The 16487-nt window shown below is 42.2% G+C and overlaps 1 protein-coding gene across 2 annotated transcripts in view; it reads right to left on the minus strand.

Moving 5' to 3' along the window:
- The window catches only part of LOC135378682 (zinc finger protein 62 homolog), a 99415-nt gene extending 83002 nt beyond the window's left edge, over nt 1–16413 (minus strand). The window contains exons 1-5 of one of the 2 annotated variants that reach the window (XM_064611763.1): nt 16342–16413; nt 14795–14898; nt 12178–12318; nt 10581–10654; nt 2956–3206 (exon numbers count right to left, since the gene is read on the minus strand). In XM_064611763.1, coding sequence (XP_064467833.1) covers nt 2956–3163 — 208 coding nt within the window. In that variant the 5' untranslated portion in view covers nt 3164–3206; nt 10581–10654; nt 12178–12318; nt 14795–14898; nt 16342–16413. Of the gene's footprint in view, nt 1–2955; nt 3207–10580; nt 10655–12177; nt 12319–14794; nt 14951–16341 lie in introns of both variants that reach the window. The other variant, XM_064611762.1, reaches the window with a different exon arrangement.
- Between the last annotated feature and the right edge of the window lie 74 nt (nt 16414–16487).

A 16487-nucleotide genomic window follows, 5' to 3' on the forward strand; every position in this document is an offset into this window, starting at 1 on the left:
TATCCACCAGAAAAATTTCAAAACATTCCTAAAAACGCGTCCTGCGGCTTATCTGCGATGCGGCTTATACACGTGAAATTACGGTACTTCGTTGTAAACGCAGGATCCCCATAGAAACAGAGCGTGACCAACCAAATCAGAGGGAAAACTCGCAATAACCGAAAATTCGCAGTAACGATGTTCGACTGTAGCGAGGTTCGACTGTATTAACGCTGACTTTGGTCATAAAGCGAATCGTTATACTAATGAGAAACACACCCTGCAGAGTGAGCGCTGCGCAGAACAAACGGCTACGCAATTATACGTTGATTTTATTTTTAGAGCCCGAAGTTTTCGGGAAATATCTTTTTCTAAATTCGGAGGGTAAAAATCGGGTAAATAAACATGTTGAACATGAAAGAACTGATGTTCTGAGGTTGGAACAACATAGAAGGGACAAATACATACCAAGCCTCAATTTGCCTATGAAATAAACATAATAAATCAAATAATCAAATCAAATCAAATAATCAAATAAACATGTGCTCTAAGTTCATGCGAATTTGGGTGGAAAAACTTCTAGTATGCTAAATTTGGGGAGATATCGGGCTCAGTTACTCAAACTAGCAGTACTGCTTTGGTACAAACGGTGATGTAACTGCATTTGGTCCTAAACAAGTTAGTCCCAATTAGGTCCCAAACATTCCTACAGACGTCTCAGCGAGGGCAATTTACCAAGTAAAAATCGGGTCTCACCCTAAAGAAGCAACCTTCAATTCGGGGAAGAATCGGGTTAAACCCTAAAACTTCAGGCTCTACTAATGAGGGTTCCCTGTAACAGCATTTCCCATGGGCTCTAATGGCACGGTGGTAGATAGTCTAAGGTCATCCTGGCTGGACCAAATTCGTGGAATTTGGGGTTGGGAAAAGCGGTAGGGTACTTGGAGTTCTGACAAAATGATGCTAGTGAGCTGATGTGTGAAAATAATATTGCAATACACCTTAGTAGCTTAGTTGCAGTTACATTTTACAATTACTTTAACCAAAATCGGTAACAAGTTTCAGTTACAAGTTACATTTGTAGAAAAAACTAACTAGCTACTGCAAAAAGTATCTAGTTACAGTTAGACTTTTGTAGAAACAACTAACTGTAGTCTACATAACTAAAGTAACAATAACTATAGTAACTAATCGTGATATTAAATGGTAGGAGCAACAAATACAGGTAAAAGTGAAAAGAACATAAATACAAACGAAGGGGTATCAGAAGCGCAACATAATGTGAGTCCAAAGGCTTACACAGGAAACGAGAACACATGTAGGTGACGTTCCAGGAATTAGGAAAACTGTGCAGCTTTAGAGACTGGAATTTTGCGATTAAAAAGGATTCGCGATTTTTGCACTTCATGTCACTGTTATAACCCGATTCATTGAATCGGGTTATAACTGTGACATGAAGTGCGAAAATCGCAAATCCTTTTTAATCGCAAAATTCCAGTCTCTGAAGCCGCAGCTGAACTTGCGTTATGTTGTGCTTCTGATACCCCTTCGTTTGTATTTATGTTCTTTTCATTTTTACCTGTATTTGCATCCTTTCCATAACCCTGTTACCCTCTCATATCAAAACTCCCCTGTCAACTGTATATATGTTCCTGTACCATCTTCATATTTTTGTAACCTGAAGAAGTGCAGTCTCCTGCACGAAAGACTTGTTACCATGCGTAAATAAATAAGTTGCTCCTATCGTTTAATACCACTTTTTGATCTACTCATCACCGCCAACTTGACATCGCCTATTTTTCTGCCTTCGTATCTTATAGTCACTGTAACTAGCTACAGTTGAACCTCTCAATAACGAACGTCGATTTAACGAAATCCTCTGTTTAACGAAAAATTTCCGTTGCACGAACGCATCCCTATAGACGCCAATGTATTTTTGCATTCGATTTAACGAAATACATTCGTTTGGTCACCTCTATTTAACGAAATCTCTGGGCTCTTCTGCGCGTGTCTTTCCCCTTCACCACGAAGAAAAGGAGGAGAAACCTTCCCTCTCTGTTGTCCTTACGCGAGTTTTCATTGGTTACTTCGGTTGTCACGTGCTGTAGGCACGAGCGTGCCGACATGTGCGTCTCCGCCGCCGGTAATCGTTGCGCCGACGCTGTTTCGAAACCGGCGCGAGGGTCTCTTCGCACCTGTTTTCGGACAAGAAAACACGCATTGCTGACATCTCGCGAAGTCTAATTTGCTTGTGTTGATGAAGACGACAGTACGTTGCGGTTTTGTGCCTTTTCATTACTTGTTTTTGTTCGCGCCGCTGATGCTGACGGTGGTAAAATGGGCATGATGCCGCTGCCGTTCAAGGTTCCATCGGCGCAGACGTCTACGTGACATGTACCCGTTTCTCGTTCTATTCGGCGGTGTACGGTTGTTCTTTCCGGACGTCATGAGTGCAAGTAAACCAACCAAGAAACTTCGATACGCGATCGCGTAGGAGAAAGCAGTCGAGGTTATCCGGAGTTACGAAGGTTATGAATGCTCAGAACGATATTGTGCACAAATTACGCGTTACCTAGCGTAATATAATGAATAAAGCTTGATATTTTGTGCCCTTCTTACCTTAGTACCTGTTTTATGACAAATGACGTTTTGCGGTGCGCGCGGCGCTGGTAGTGCGGCGGCCATCTTTGTTTAACTTGGCGTGTTCCATTTAACGAATATCCCGATTTAACGAAACAAAGAGCCAGCATTTACAAATTCGTTATATAGAGGTTCAACTGTACTGGAAAAAGCACCTAGTTACAGTTACAAGTTATGCAAAAAACTAACTAGTTAGTGTAACTAGCTACTGCAAAAAGTATCTAGTTAAAGTTACTCTTGTAAGTATCTACTTACAGTTACAAGTCACTTGTAACTGTTACTATCCAAGACTGGCATAAACGCACAGTGACTCGTCCTGAGCCTGCCAGCACTCACCGTACATTTTGGCTCCAACAGTATAGACGAAATCTTCTTCCACAAAGTGCTTACTGCACACCCGAGAGTGAGTGCTTGCTTCTTGGCCCATTCTTAGCTTCCTTAACCAGGCCTCTCGCAGCTCTCTGCTTTTGGGGTAGAAGTGAAAGCTTACACCGGGCTCCGTCGCGTACGTCCGACATTGGGCCACCGAGCAGTATACGACCATGCTGCGGGCGTTGCTTAGCAACCCGTCCACGCTGATGTGGGCACTAGGCAATGAGGAGAATGAGAAAGAACAACGATGTATTAGTTGCTACATGCTCATCTAACGTTGAAAAAAATGTTTCCTTAAATTATGAAGGTTAACCGGGTTAACAGGTCTGACTATACAGGGTGCTTCACGTAAGACTGACCAGAATTTTTATAAAAAACCTACGACAGCGGCATAGATGGTGTTTTTGCAGCTAAGTTCTATGACCAGATATTTTATCCAGACCAGATATGCGTGGATGTTTTAACGCACGTGCGGGTTTCAGGATTTGTTTAACGTGAAATGGCTTGCAACCAGGATAGTCTCTTAATCTGCCATCTCGCTTTTGCCCGAAATTCCTTAATTAAAAATTTAATTAATGAATTTCTGGTAATCAGTCATCTGGTGGTTACATGCTCTCTTCCAGAGGATGTCCGCCTGGCCGTAGAATTCAAATGCAAAAAACAACATCTGTGCTGCTGTCATAGCGTTTTTATGAAAATTCTGGTCAGTCTTCCGTGATGCAACCTGTATATGTCCACGTAGCGAAGGAGGGAGAGGAGGCAATGCACAGGCTTCTTTCTCTATTTAGGTGGTGTTGGCTGAGCACTGCATTTTGCTTTCTATTTCTGCATGTTCCCACCTTTCGTTCTCTTTTTCTTTTGCATCTGGTTTCTTTCAGTATTTTGGTTTGCTAGAAGGGGTTCATGTGTATTTCATCAAAAGATTCATTCCTCTCTTGGCCTCTCCAGATCTTCGAGGGAGGGGAACTAATACTCCTGTCGCACGGCACTTTCAATGCAGATGGAATCGAATCCGCATTGAGGACCTCAAGAGCGTTCGGTGCACGATGCTGCTCTCCGCGGTCCAACTCAATGCGTATTGAAAGGTTGGCTCTTGTCGACAGGCGTCGATACTAGCCGCAAGGCAGTACGCTGGGGTTGACAGCTATGTTCCTAAAATGTCGAGAATAACCGCATTCAATTCCGCATTGTTCTGCTTACTAAGCCCTTACGGGGGTTGTCAAAAGCGGTCGAGATTAAATAAACCAGCAAACGCACCCGCCCGTCATACCTAGAATAAAACCGTAACCGTGAAGATGCATGGGCTTGTATAGGAACATTTGCAAATGAATGTAACGGTTTTGTTTACTACTACAAGTTCGCCGAGTTCGAGGGTGCCAATGCTGCTCTTCAAGCCGTCTTGAGAATCTCAATCCCGTTTAACGAACTGGATCAGACTAAGCAGGATCGGAGTTCGATCCTGCTCGAACATGTCCGTGTAGCAGTGTCGCATCCGCGTTGAGATCGATGAGCATTGGCTCAATGCGGATCGAAAGCATCCATGTGACAGGGGTGTAATAGCAAGGGGCGGCACCCCTTGCACAGAACCAAAACGCAGAAGAAATTTTGATTTTGATGTCTGCGTCTGGGAAGCTGCCTTGACAAAGTTAAGACTCCTAGATAATGCCTGCAGTCCAGGAACAAAGGGGTTGCCTTAAAGACACCCCTTACGTTCAAAATTTCAGTAATGCAACATCCCCAGGTGAGACACACACACTAAAGTAAAGAAGCTAAAGGATGTTCATGAAAAAGATGAGGCAGGACAGCAATTTGTTTGTTTCACAAGTGACCTGTGGATGGTCAGAAATTATTACTGCCTCATTTGTGCAATGTGCCACTGAATGGCATACAGTTATGAAATCGAGATAATTGTCCCAATAAGTGTAGGCTCAGCTGAAAAGCCGGAAACACTGTCATGTAAAATTAAAGAGTAGGGGCTTTAAACAGACGAATTGCATGTCTCTCTTGTGACAGTTAATGGCAGAAAAATTACACTAAAGCCGCTGGCTACAAATTGCGAACTTTTAGTGCAAAAGGCACGTAGTATTATAAAATTTGCATGACTATTTGATATTTGATTCTGAATTCTGCTTTTTTTCCCATTCCTTTCGGTATTCAATTTGACTTCATATATATTCGGATTCACAGAGCCCAACCTACTTGTGAGGTTAGGCTCGAGGTGCTGCCAACCAACCGATTACCGCGTCCAGGAGTACCAGTAAAAAAACGTAATGGCTTGTTAAAACCAGGGTTGGCTACCGGAAACGGAAACGAGAAATGGTAATTACAGAAATTCAACAGGAAAAGTAAAATGGAAATGGAAACAAAATTGTTTTAGTTTCCACTACCAAAAACCGAAATGGAAACAAAATTTAAAAGTGGTAACGTTAACGGAAACCAAATTCGTAGGACGTTTCCCTCAGTATTTTCGTGTTAATATGAAAATTATATATATCCAGTTATCCACACTATTCTTCCAGCCATCATTCATTCATTCATTCATTAATTTGGTTTCGGGGCTTTCTCTCGTGTTGAGCCCACTGCGTAGCAAGATGAACGCGAAAGTTTTGGATGCCGTGTTATTTTTGCGCACGAGCGCAGACTTTTGAAACTTAAAGGCATGTATTTCCGCAACCTAGAGAGGCATCTACTTGAGGTGTATAAGATTCGTGACGAACTTTGCATTGAAGTCTTTAGTGTTTGTGTTTGGTGTGGCTGTCCTTTTGCATCCATTATGCAACTAGTAGAATATCTGACATGAAAAAGCCAAAACCTGAGAGTACGAGTTCCGGATGAGAAACAGAAACCAGTACCGAAATTACCTCGGAAACGGAAACAAAGTTCCTAAAAAGAAACGAAAACAGAAACCGCTATCGAAAATCATCCAGAAACGGAAAACGGAAACGAAAAGCCGAGTTTTTCTGTTACCGGAAACGGAAACGGAAAAATAATATTTTCGGTAACCAACCCTGGCTAAAATATCTTTAATATATTTCGTTAGGAAACCGGGAATTCTCTACTGTACACCTGTCCATTATCACTGATCGAAATGAGTTGGGAACGATGGACGAATGCAGGGTAAATAATAACAACAACAACAACTTCATTGAGAGATGATCAAGGGCGATACTCGACCCCATTGCTGGAGGTGATGTGGGGAATGAAATAATGAGCCCCTTCACAATAAAAGATCGAAGTCCTATGGAACCCAGATAGGTGAAGAGGACTATGAGGGCACAGTGTTGGCAGGCTGGATGGGGCCAGGGACAATGTAGGTTAAATAATCTCTCCACGAAAATATCAGTTTCTAAATACAGTCAACCCTCGATTTATGAACCTTCGATTTGTGAATTCCCTCGTTTTATGAACCCTAGCACGAGGAACCAAACTTTTTACATGCATTCTTCCCTCGTTTTATGAACCTCGATATTCGAACAATGAATGGAATTTCTGGGAACCAACTAGGAGTTGCCCAGCGTTTTTGCCCTCAATTTATGAACGGATCATTCCGAGGCCAACAAAAACCTTCAAAGGGATTATTCGTGGCCTTATGAATGACGCCTGAACAGACAAAACGTTTTCGAGGTATTGCACCCCTCGAAATCCGAACAACAAACGGGTTTTTGCAAAAGTGTTCCTGACCTCAATTCATGAATAAGGTGTCCGCTGTCACCGGGAGATTAATAAACATAGGTTAAAAACCCCAGAGGAAATCCGAGACCAGTTGAGTGCGAATGTGCTGACATCTCCTCTTTCCAAGATTGACACAGCGGAAGGCATGGTCCAAAGCAAAATTACACAATATATTGCATTATAAACACAATATCAACTCGGAAATACTGTTCCATTTGCTCGGTAAGTACTCACTTAACGGAATTTTCGATTTATGAATCCCTCGATTTATGAACGATTTTTCGGGGAACCAAGGGTGTTCATAAATCGAGGGTTGACTGTATGTAGCCTACTAAATTATTGTGGAATGTGCTGTGCATACACATACCTAATACCTGTACCACTTATTGTTATATGCAATAAATCACTGATATCATGAAAACTTTTGGCTTCTAGAACTACTCTGCTGTATGCAGTACTGATGTACGTGATCTGTTGAAAATGTGCTATTTCATTTCATTTCATTTATTTACTTTAAAGACCCGTTTGAAGGGTTTTACGTAAAGGGGGAGGTTTTGTACACATAAAACGACGAACTGCAAAACGATGTACACATAAACACACAAAATTCATTCACTCAACACAAAGAAATTTATTAGTTCTGAAAATGGTCATAGCACTTGGAAATAAAATGACGATGTATTTTGTTCTGACGCTATGTGGGCAGGAAGGTCGTTCTAGTTTGACACGGTCAGCTGGTGTGGAGAGTAGAGGAATTTTTTTTGTTCGCGTAGGTGGAGGATATATCTGTGCAATTACTTGAAATATTTTTTAACAACAGCGGGATTTTTAAGCAAGCGGAGTGCTTTCCACTTGTCGTACAAAATAGTGATTTGATATATCCTTATCAATTTCCACGGCAGCTCGTTGGAATCTTTTCCTTATTTCACGAAAGCACAAATTCCCACTTACATCATTACTGCAAAGAGCCATTAAATTATGGTCATCCAATTGCTTGTTGTTTTTGGCTATGATAGCAACATCGGCTACATCTTTTCTTGTTCTAAATTCTGATGCTGGCATCTCATCATCAATCTGCTGGTAAACAAGAAAGTTGATTGTGTTTTTGATACCAGAGATTCCTCATATTTCTTCCTTCCTTATTTAGGGATTCTTCTGATGCATTTATGAGCGCTGCAGCTTTTGCTTCTGTCAGCGATGCGTTTCCTCCGAATGTGTTCAAAGTTGGAGTTGGTTTCTAAACTGTGTATTCACACGAGGGACCTCCCAGCGAAATATTCTAGTGAAAGGAAAAGTAAAAAAAACACACAAAAAAAACGGTTGATGGGACTGAAGCTCTGCCGCGCCTTACGTTTAGCATTCGCACTGAGCTGAGATCGGGAGTTGGAGTGGGAGTGTAGCAGACGACGCCATGTCGTCTGCTAAGGATTATCTCTTGACCCAGCTGCAGGAATATGTGTCATGTCTTTCCGTGCTCTTCTAACCATGGGGAACATCCTGCAGCACAATCACAAGATATTCCGTAGCAGACGACAGGACCAATGAATGAATAGTATGGAAATAGTATGGAGCAAAGTTAAGTGTTCACGTCCAGACAATAAGCATGCACGTGTAACTGTGCCTGCTGTCAAGGGTATAGCATTTCTTTCAGTATCCAACAATAGGGAGCTTGGAGTTTGTAGAGCTTTCGGAACTCTGTTCCTTTTATATCCCTGTTTCTCCACGAAAGCTTTGTCACTGCCATTTGGCATGGCTTCAACCTCGGTTTTTGTTTATGACCTTCACATTTTAGGGCTTTAAAGTAGCACAGAAGTCATTTTTAACAGCCAGTTTTCTTCCTGTAACACTGTTAGGTAGGCCAGTAAGACGCACCATGCGAAGTAATTTACACCACAAAGTCATAATTATCGCACAAATTGAATTTAAAATACGCCGCAAAAGCAACCGTGCGCAACGGTGGTTAAGAGCAGTACCAGCCTGTGATCTGCCTGGAACTTCGCGCTGACGCTATAAGGAGAACGCTTGCTGATTGGCCTAGAGAAATGTCTGCTACTCGGCTGTTCGGGGTTCTGATAAAGCCTTTCTCCTTGCTCGGTAATGCTTTGGCCGTTCCTTCTATCCCCAATTCTCCGGGAGAACTAGCAAAACAGGTTTACGGCGGCAAAGGGACAAGGCGCTGACCCCCACTGACTGGCGAACCAGAACGAGTTCTCCTTGTACCGCCATCGGTGACGTGGCATCATACCTCCTCATCCTCGTTATAGCTGGAGTGGCGAGTTAAGGGTGAAGGCGCGGAGCTATGTTTATATGAGTATTTTTCTGGGAAACAAATTGCACACATCAAAACGTTTCGCGCTATTCGGTAGAATGACACACACACTTTCATCAGATGTCTTAATCTGAAATTTTTTTGGATGGCCCTCTGTACTCCTTTAAGGCCATTTCTATGTAAATTGTGCATTTCTTCGTGTAGTAGTTGATGAGGCCCTGATGAGGCCCTGAGTAGTTGACCAGGAATGTGGGTGTGACTGCAACAATGTAAGAGAGAATGTGCTGTTTCCTAATGTGACTAAATGGCTTGAAGAGAGAGTAGCCTTCATAGTGTGATTGGTAGTGTCCCTGACTGGAAACCAGAGGACGTGGGTTTGAATCCCACTGCTGCTGCATTTTCTTCGAGAGGCGATTTCAGAAAATCCCAGTGCTCCTTGCATAAGCGTTGCATCCTGGGAGATTACTGGAATGAACCGTCCTTCACGTTTCCTTTCCGCTTATCTTGACTACCCGTAGACAATCGGCCAAGAGAGGAGGAACTGAAACAGTTGGGAGACCTTCTCGTCCTTTTTTTACCAGCAAGTTTCCACAGTTCAAAGTGGTGCTAAGCCCTCTGGGATTTTCTGAAGTAAGTCTATTACCACTATTCAATGCATTGCTTATCTTTAAGCATGATTTTAATTAATAAAACGTAATGAAACGTTGATATTTTTCAAGTTGATGAGGATACCCACATAGGCGTTGAGACGTCCTTTCTGTTATCGTTGAATTTTTGTGTTGGAACCCAGTGTAACAAAGTGATAAAGATCATGATTCCTGGCTTTTAGTCTATTTTTAAATGCATCGCTTAATCGGTATTGCTTGTTCTTAATCTCTTTTGTAATTGTTGGAGCATTCAAACCCACTGTTTTTTTTAAACTGTGTAAGCCACATAAGCAGTATTACGACGTTGTGTTGAATGGTTACGGTTGTGCCCTAGGCCACACCTTTGATGATTGTACAGTGCTGGACAAAACTTTTACGGGAACACGGGTGTTTGACAGACTTCCGGCAATGTCTGTCCCTGTCGCACAATGGCAGAGAGGAAGCCCAGATGGGATAATCCAAGACGCAACCTTGGGAAGCACTTTGTGGTCTTTGACGATGTCGGCGAGGGTAGCAATCTGTCGTTGTACTTCAAGCCGTGGAACTAATTTGTTGTGTTGTGTCTTAAAACCTAATGTACACTTGTTTGTAATTAAGCATGTGTTATTTGTTTGTCAATCTATGGGTGCTGAGGAGAGGGTATTCCTTAGCCTTAGGTTGCGTAAAATATAGTTTATAATTATCACTACCCGGGGGGGGAAAGGGTGCCTGACTGTTGATTTGTGGAATGTTTTGGGAGGTTGTGTCCCGTCTTGCACCCTTTAAAGACTGAAACACAAACAGAAAGAGTGGAGAATAAAATATGTCTTAGTCTTAGTGTTAGTCTTAGTGTTGTCTCAGTCTTAGTGTCTTAGTAGAGTGATGATTTGTCTGTCACTAACCAAGCGCTTAACGGAGTAACGCGGTGTACCGTGTGACCACATCACACTCTATGTCCCTGCTGATTTGAAATATTAGCCACCCTGACATGATGTGTATGAAACATCGGCAGAGCCACCTACCGTTTACCTCACGTCCATTCACATCAGATCCACCAGTTCAAGGAGTTTGGAATCCACTGTGGCAGCCATCCATCCTGAGCAAGAATGATGTAAAAAATGAGCACAAATTACGCCTTTCTGATTGCAATATGGGCATTGATCGACTGCACAAAAGAAGAAGAAGAAGAACAGTGCCCAGAAGAACAGTCTCTGTTCTAAACATCGGCGGCTCTTGTCCTGAGGCAATTCCCTTCACATGTCCTCACTGGTTGGCTGGATTTCTACCCGTGTACACACAAGAGTTTGTTTCTCACGAAGAACCAAGTGACGTGTTACTCCCAAGCTATTTTGAGCTCATTCCTTCTGCATAACTTACATGCAGGGTTCACAAAGATAAAGTACGGGATTTTTAATGGAGCGTTACTATGTATGCAGACATTTTCAGTTACATATTTATGTAACCGTGTTCCCACTCATGTAATGCCCTGGCGGGCACTTGAGGTAGTACTCACATAAATAAATGAATTAATAAACATTAAATGAATGAAATATGTGTTTGGAAGCTGAGTTATGCATTGAAAGATTTATTATGCGCTAAAATTTTATATGATAGTAACTGCAACTTGGTCCAGTTCTTTGCGAAGAAACTGGAAATTGCAAACCGCCGCCCTCTTAACATTTCTAATGGCCCATACCGCCTGCTAAGCCGTGTTTGTATGCGTACTTCCGTGGTTCCGTAGCTGCCCAAAACTTTGTTACGATATTTAATTTGCAGTTTGCTAACAATCTGCAAGCATAATATGCAGTTCTGTTGTACAAGTTCTAGTAGATACGCCTTCCAGAGTTAGTTGCAAAGACCCGAAGATTCTCGTCAGCTCTAGAAAATGGTGGAATAGGGTATTGACAATCTATGCGAGAAAATTTTTTATTTTTCGCAACTTACTGGAACTTTTTTTTTTTGCAAGGAAAGGTAATGGAATCTTTTCATTTCCACTACCGCCTCTGTTACTGAACCATATTTGTTTCTGCTTCAGTTTCCAGTGCCACTTTTGTTGTTTTTGTTTCCGTTACATTTCTGTTTCTGGTTTTGGTACCACCCGTTTGTATGTTTAACTTCTTTTTTTTTTTTTTTGCAAGCCTCAAGGCCGTCACAAAACTGAATATTTCCCCAGGGCGTTTCACGTAACATGTCACAAAATTGCATTTAAAAATCGACTTCACGGAAAATTATGCGGCAAACACTGTTTATCTCTGGGCAGATTTTGCCATTACCTTTGAGCACTTTTAAAAGGGTCACGAAAATGCAAAAACAACTTGCTCTCAAATGAAAGTCTGTGTTTCAATTGGTGCAATTCAAACAAAATTAGTTCACACAACGCTACCGTTTAGAAGAAAACTGCCGAAGAAGTGCCTGCTTAGTGCCGAAGCAAGAAAGAGTCCGGTATAGTAATTCTGATTGTAGCTTCGAAACAAAGTTTTGAATCATGATAGCAAGTACGAAATTAAGACAGCGTGTAACGTAATTTGAAGTGAATTTGCTTTTGCATTTTAGTGCCCCTTTAGCAAATTTGATTAGCGACCTAAAATCCTCGAGTCGCGCATTCATATTTTCACTTGCCGTGGTCTAATCTTCGGCTGGTTCTGTGTTCGAGGCTACGCCTTCTCATAGCCCATAAAGATGATGAGCTATCTCCTCTTCGGCAAAGGCCTTCTTGCAAAGGGTAGTAGTGGAATCTCTTCAAACGGAACCACAAGGGACCTGGAAAATCTGTTCCGTTTATCAGGTGTTCCATTTACTGAGTGGTGTGCGAGATGTTAAATGGTGTTATTTTCAGGAGTGGAGAAGCTGTAAGCAGCCTTTATGCGCATTACTGCATTAAAGACAAGGAATACACACACAATTTTCAACTTTATTCTAGTCCATATTGAGATGTTCTTCCTTCACACGAACAATTGGCCCATTCTATGGGATATTCTGACTTTGAGAACGCTTTATCCGCAGCAGCAAGCATTTTCTAGGCTCTGCATAGTCACAGAGTCTTTTTCTTTGCTGTCCAAGTCATGAAGCAGTAAAGGCATCACACAACTTGTCCTTTTCACTAAGAATCCTCGTTAGCGCAATTTTTGGTGTCCCTTACTTCATAGCAAGGGCCGATTTTGTGCAGCAACCACTCTCAACTTCGATCTTACTTTGAAGATCGAGAGCATGATGTGCGCACTTCTGCAATGCCGTTGCAAATGGCATTAACTACCGTTAATGTAATAATCCCAATCATGGCCTTACCGGAAACGGATATCTCAAGCTGCGATGCACGTAATGATGATGCTCTGAAATGTTCAGGCAGTTCCGCTTACACAGTGGTGTAAATATTTTCGCTGCGTTTAACGGGAAAATTTTTGCATCACGTAAATACGAATCCAAACCACCTTGCGACTATTGTTCCGTTAAAGCAGTAATTCTGTTTTAAGCGATTTCCGTTTAGTGAGATTCCACCATATCTCCTTTATCGTTAGAGCCTGAAGTTTTAGGGTTTTACCCGATTCTTCCCCGAATTTGCACCCCGAATTGAAGGTTGCCTCTTTGGGGTGAAACCCGATTTTTTACCCGGCAAACTGCCCTCACTGGGATGTCTGTAGGAATGCACTAACTTACTTGTTTGGCAGAAAAATGCAGTTACATCACCGTTTGTACCAAACCACTACAGTTAGTTTGAATAACTGAGCCTGATTTCTCCCCGAATTTAGCGTACTGGAAGTTTTTTCACCCGAATTTGCATGAATTTAGTGCACATGTTTATTTACCCAATTTTTAACCCCCGAATGTAGGAAAAAAATATTTCCCGAAAACTTCAGGCTCTATTTATCGTGTGTCACTGGAAGCAACGCCGTTCGGAAGGGTGGCCTCCTCTGGAAAGGCCTTTAGGCTGCCTGTGTGTCAGGGCTGTAAGCAGTAGTCTATCCAGAACTGACAAGCTCTGGGGGGAGGGGGGGTGCAAAAAAATTTGGGGTGCAGTTACAATGTAATAGTAGTACAAAAGAGAGAGAGAGAAAAAAAATTGGGGGGTGTTCGGGGCGGGTCTGGATAAAGCACTGGGTATACGAGTCAAAACGAGCTCCTTGGCAAGATGGCCAACTCGAATCACCTCTGTCCTCACCACCTTTTCCCGTCCCGTACAGAGTATTCCATTACAGCTACACTCCTGGTTTGAGCCTCGTGTTGCCCTGGTAACCTTGTACCTGTGTCCGCCACACTCAAAGAAGTGTTGCTCTATACAGGGTGTTCAAAATGAAGTTTTCACGAGCGCTACGCAAACACAGCGATGACAGGAAACCGGATGATAACTTTACGCTACTTGTGTAAGAAACAGGTGCTGCTAATTATGTAGCACCTGTTTCTTACTCAAGGAACAGAAAAAGTAGCACCCGTTTTCTTTTGTTCGCCTATTTGTAAAGTGCTAGTGGAAACTTAATTTTGAACACCCTGTATAATCGTAACATGCCATGTACTGAACAATGAGGTAACCAGATACTTGTTACCTCACTTGCACATTGTAAAGTACTTGTACTTTGCCAACATATTTTTCACTAGGGATGGGGAAACCGAATCCACGAATCCTCGGCAGGGATTCAAGATTCGGGAATCCGAACCCTAGCGCCCAAAACTGTGAATGGAATCCTTCGAATCCACCCATCACGTTTGTTTGCTCCTTTTTAAAACTGGCGTCTGCGAAGTGTGCTGAAAGCCTGATTGGCCAGAGAGTGTTTTCTTGTTTACATTGCTCTGGACTGAAAGAGTTCAGGGAGGACCTTACATTACATGTTTAAAAGTAACATGGTTTTGCTTCTGATTGTTTCTTAGTTTTATAGAAAGAATTCAGACCTGAGAGTTTATGTATTTCCTGTAGTCAATGAACAACATGTTAAATAAATTACATTTAAGAAGAAGTATACGGGTATGTTTTCTCCTGAAAGTAAGCTATTACTTAATTTGTTTGTCATTAAACAAATACATCTTCAAAACACTTTTCGGTAGAAGCATTTCCCCCCCCCCCCCCCCGTCTTTTTAAACTCTTTTTTAAAAAAGAATTCGAAATTCGTAGGATTTATGGATTTGCAGAACCAAAACCTCTATTTTTACGTTTGGCTATTTACTAAAACATTTGTTGCTAGGATCCCTGATGAATGGTTTGTGTCCTTTATTTTTTTTTAAATATACAACTCTTCAAACAGCATACCTTATATTGAGGTCCGGTTTCCTGCTGTTCTCTTTTCATTTGCACCATCCCTCACCCGTCAGTTTAGTCAATCAATACTCCGGGTGACATGCCAGCCGAAGATCCTATGAGGAATCTGTGTAAGTCCACGCCGTAGTTGTGGGCATTCTGAACTAACTACAAAGAAGAGAGGGAGAGAGAAAAAGGAGAGAGTGAGAGTATGTGACCAGTGTTTTATTACTGGTCCGTGCTGTATTTAGACAAGGAAACAGCTGACCAAGCATCGCCATCTCTTTTGCGGGCCACGTTCATTTTTTTACTTGGACATGGGTGTTTCACATAAAATTTAAACCTCTCTCTTTAACTAGCTTCGATACATGCTTACCGGCTTCTTGTCACGAACGGTCCCATGATTTGTATAGTTTTATTTGGGCAACAGTGTGTGTGTGGCAAGGACCAATCTCAGAACCTGAAGAACTGGCCCATTTGGTACCTATCCACCATGCAAGCCACAAAAAAAGGAGGTCTCGAAAGCAGAGTTGTACGTAACTCGTTAGCCAGTAACCAGTTACTTTTTTCGGTAACAAAGTCACGACCTAGTTACTTTTCTAAAAATTGTAACTAATAACGTATTCAGTTATAAAAATCTGCAACTCATTACTCACGTTACTCATTCCTTTCCTTTGTTTGGGGGAGCGGTTATGTTTATTAAGAGAAAGGAAAGGCTAGCAACAGAAAGAGCCAGCTTATACAACGGCTTGTAGGCATTGTTGTAGCATTCATCAGTTCACATAAACGCACAATATCCCGCTGATGTTGTGTAGCCTCTTAACAGTGTGCCAAACTAGGGGAATAAAAGCAGCGGTTGACCTTGAATTCACAGATGAAAAAAAGAAAAGAAGAGAAGGAAAATCAGCCTCGTTACTAATCAGGCGCATCCAATAGATGCATCAAACAAAGGTCTGATCCACAGCAATTTTTCAGTCTTGCCACAGAGGCTCTCTCGAGCAAACGCACCAAAAATAACCGATGCCCATTTCGAGTACCAACTATTCTTCAAAGTGAATTCCATGGAGATTGTCGGACCAAATAACGCACGCGTCAATCTTGATTTTGACATGGTTGTGGCTCTGTAATAGCGTGGTAACGTAAAAGTAACTCGTTACTATCGAGTAACGGGAACGCGTTCCTTTTGTTGCTTTGGTAACGGGTAACGTATTTAGTTCATTTTTTTCGGTAACGTGTACAAGTCTTCTCCAAAGTAGGATTTGTCCTGTTCTTTGTTCTCACTTCAAAGGTAAGCTAAGAACCTATGAGGCCTGTCAGTCTGGTCTATGGCCTAGTAATGCGATCGTGCTTTATGCGGTAAGAGTCCTTGCCAGGAACGGTGGTCCCTATTATGCATCAATCGGTGCACACAAGTAGAAAAACGGCAGTCAGGTACGGACTTTACAAGAGCGAACAAGCAGAAGCGGGCAGAAACAGACCTCTGCCGCCTCACTATTTCGCATTGCATTGGTCCAAAGGAGCCGCTGAAGGCTTTCTGGACGTTTGTAAGTGTTACGTACTTCAAACGGCGGTGCCTTGCAAAACAGTAGTAGTTTGACAGAGACAGAGTTATCCTCTGCTCGCCATGTCGGCCATGACACATTTGGACTGGATTGAACTGGATATCAACTGGATTTATGCTTTCTAGCTACGTTGTAGTCGAAGT

Source organism: Ornithodoros turicata, chromosome 1 (assembly GCF_037126465.1).
Source record: "Ornithodoros turicata isolate Travis chromosome 1, ASM3712646v1, whole genome shotgun sequence".
Taxonomy (NCBI): domain Eukaryota; kingdom Metazoa; phylum Arthropoda; class Arachnida; order Ixodida; family Argasidae; genus Ornithodoros; species Ornithodoros turicata.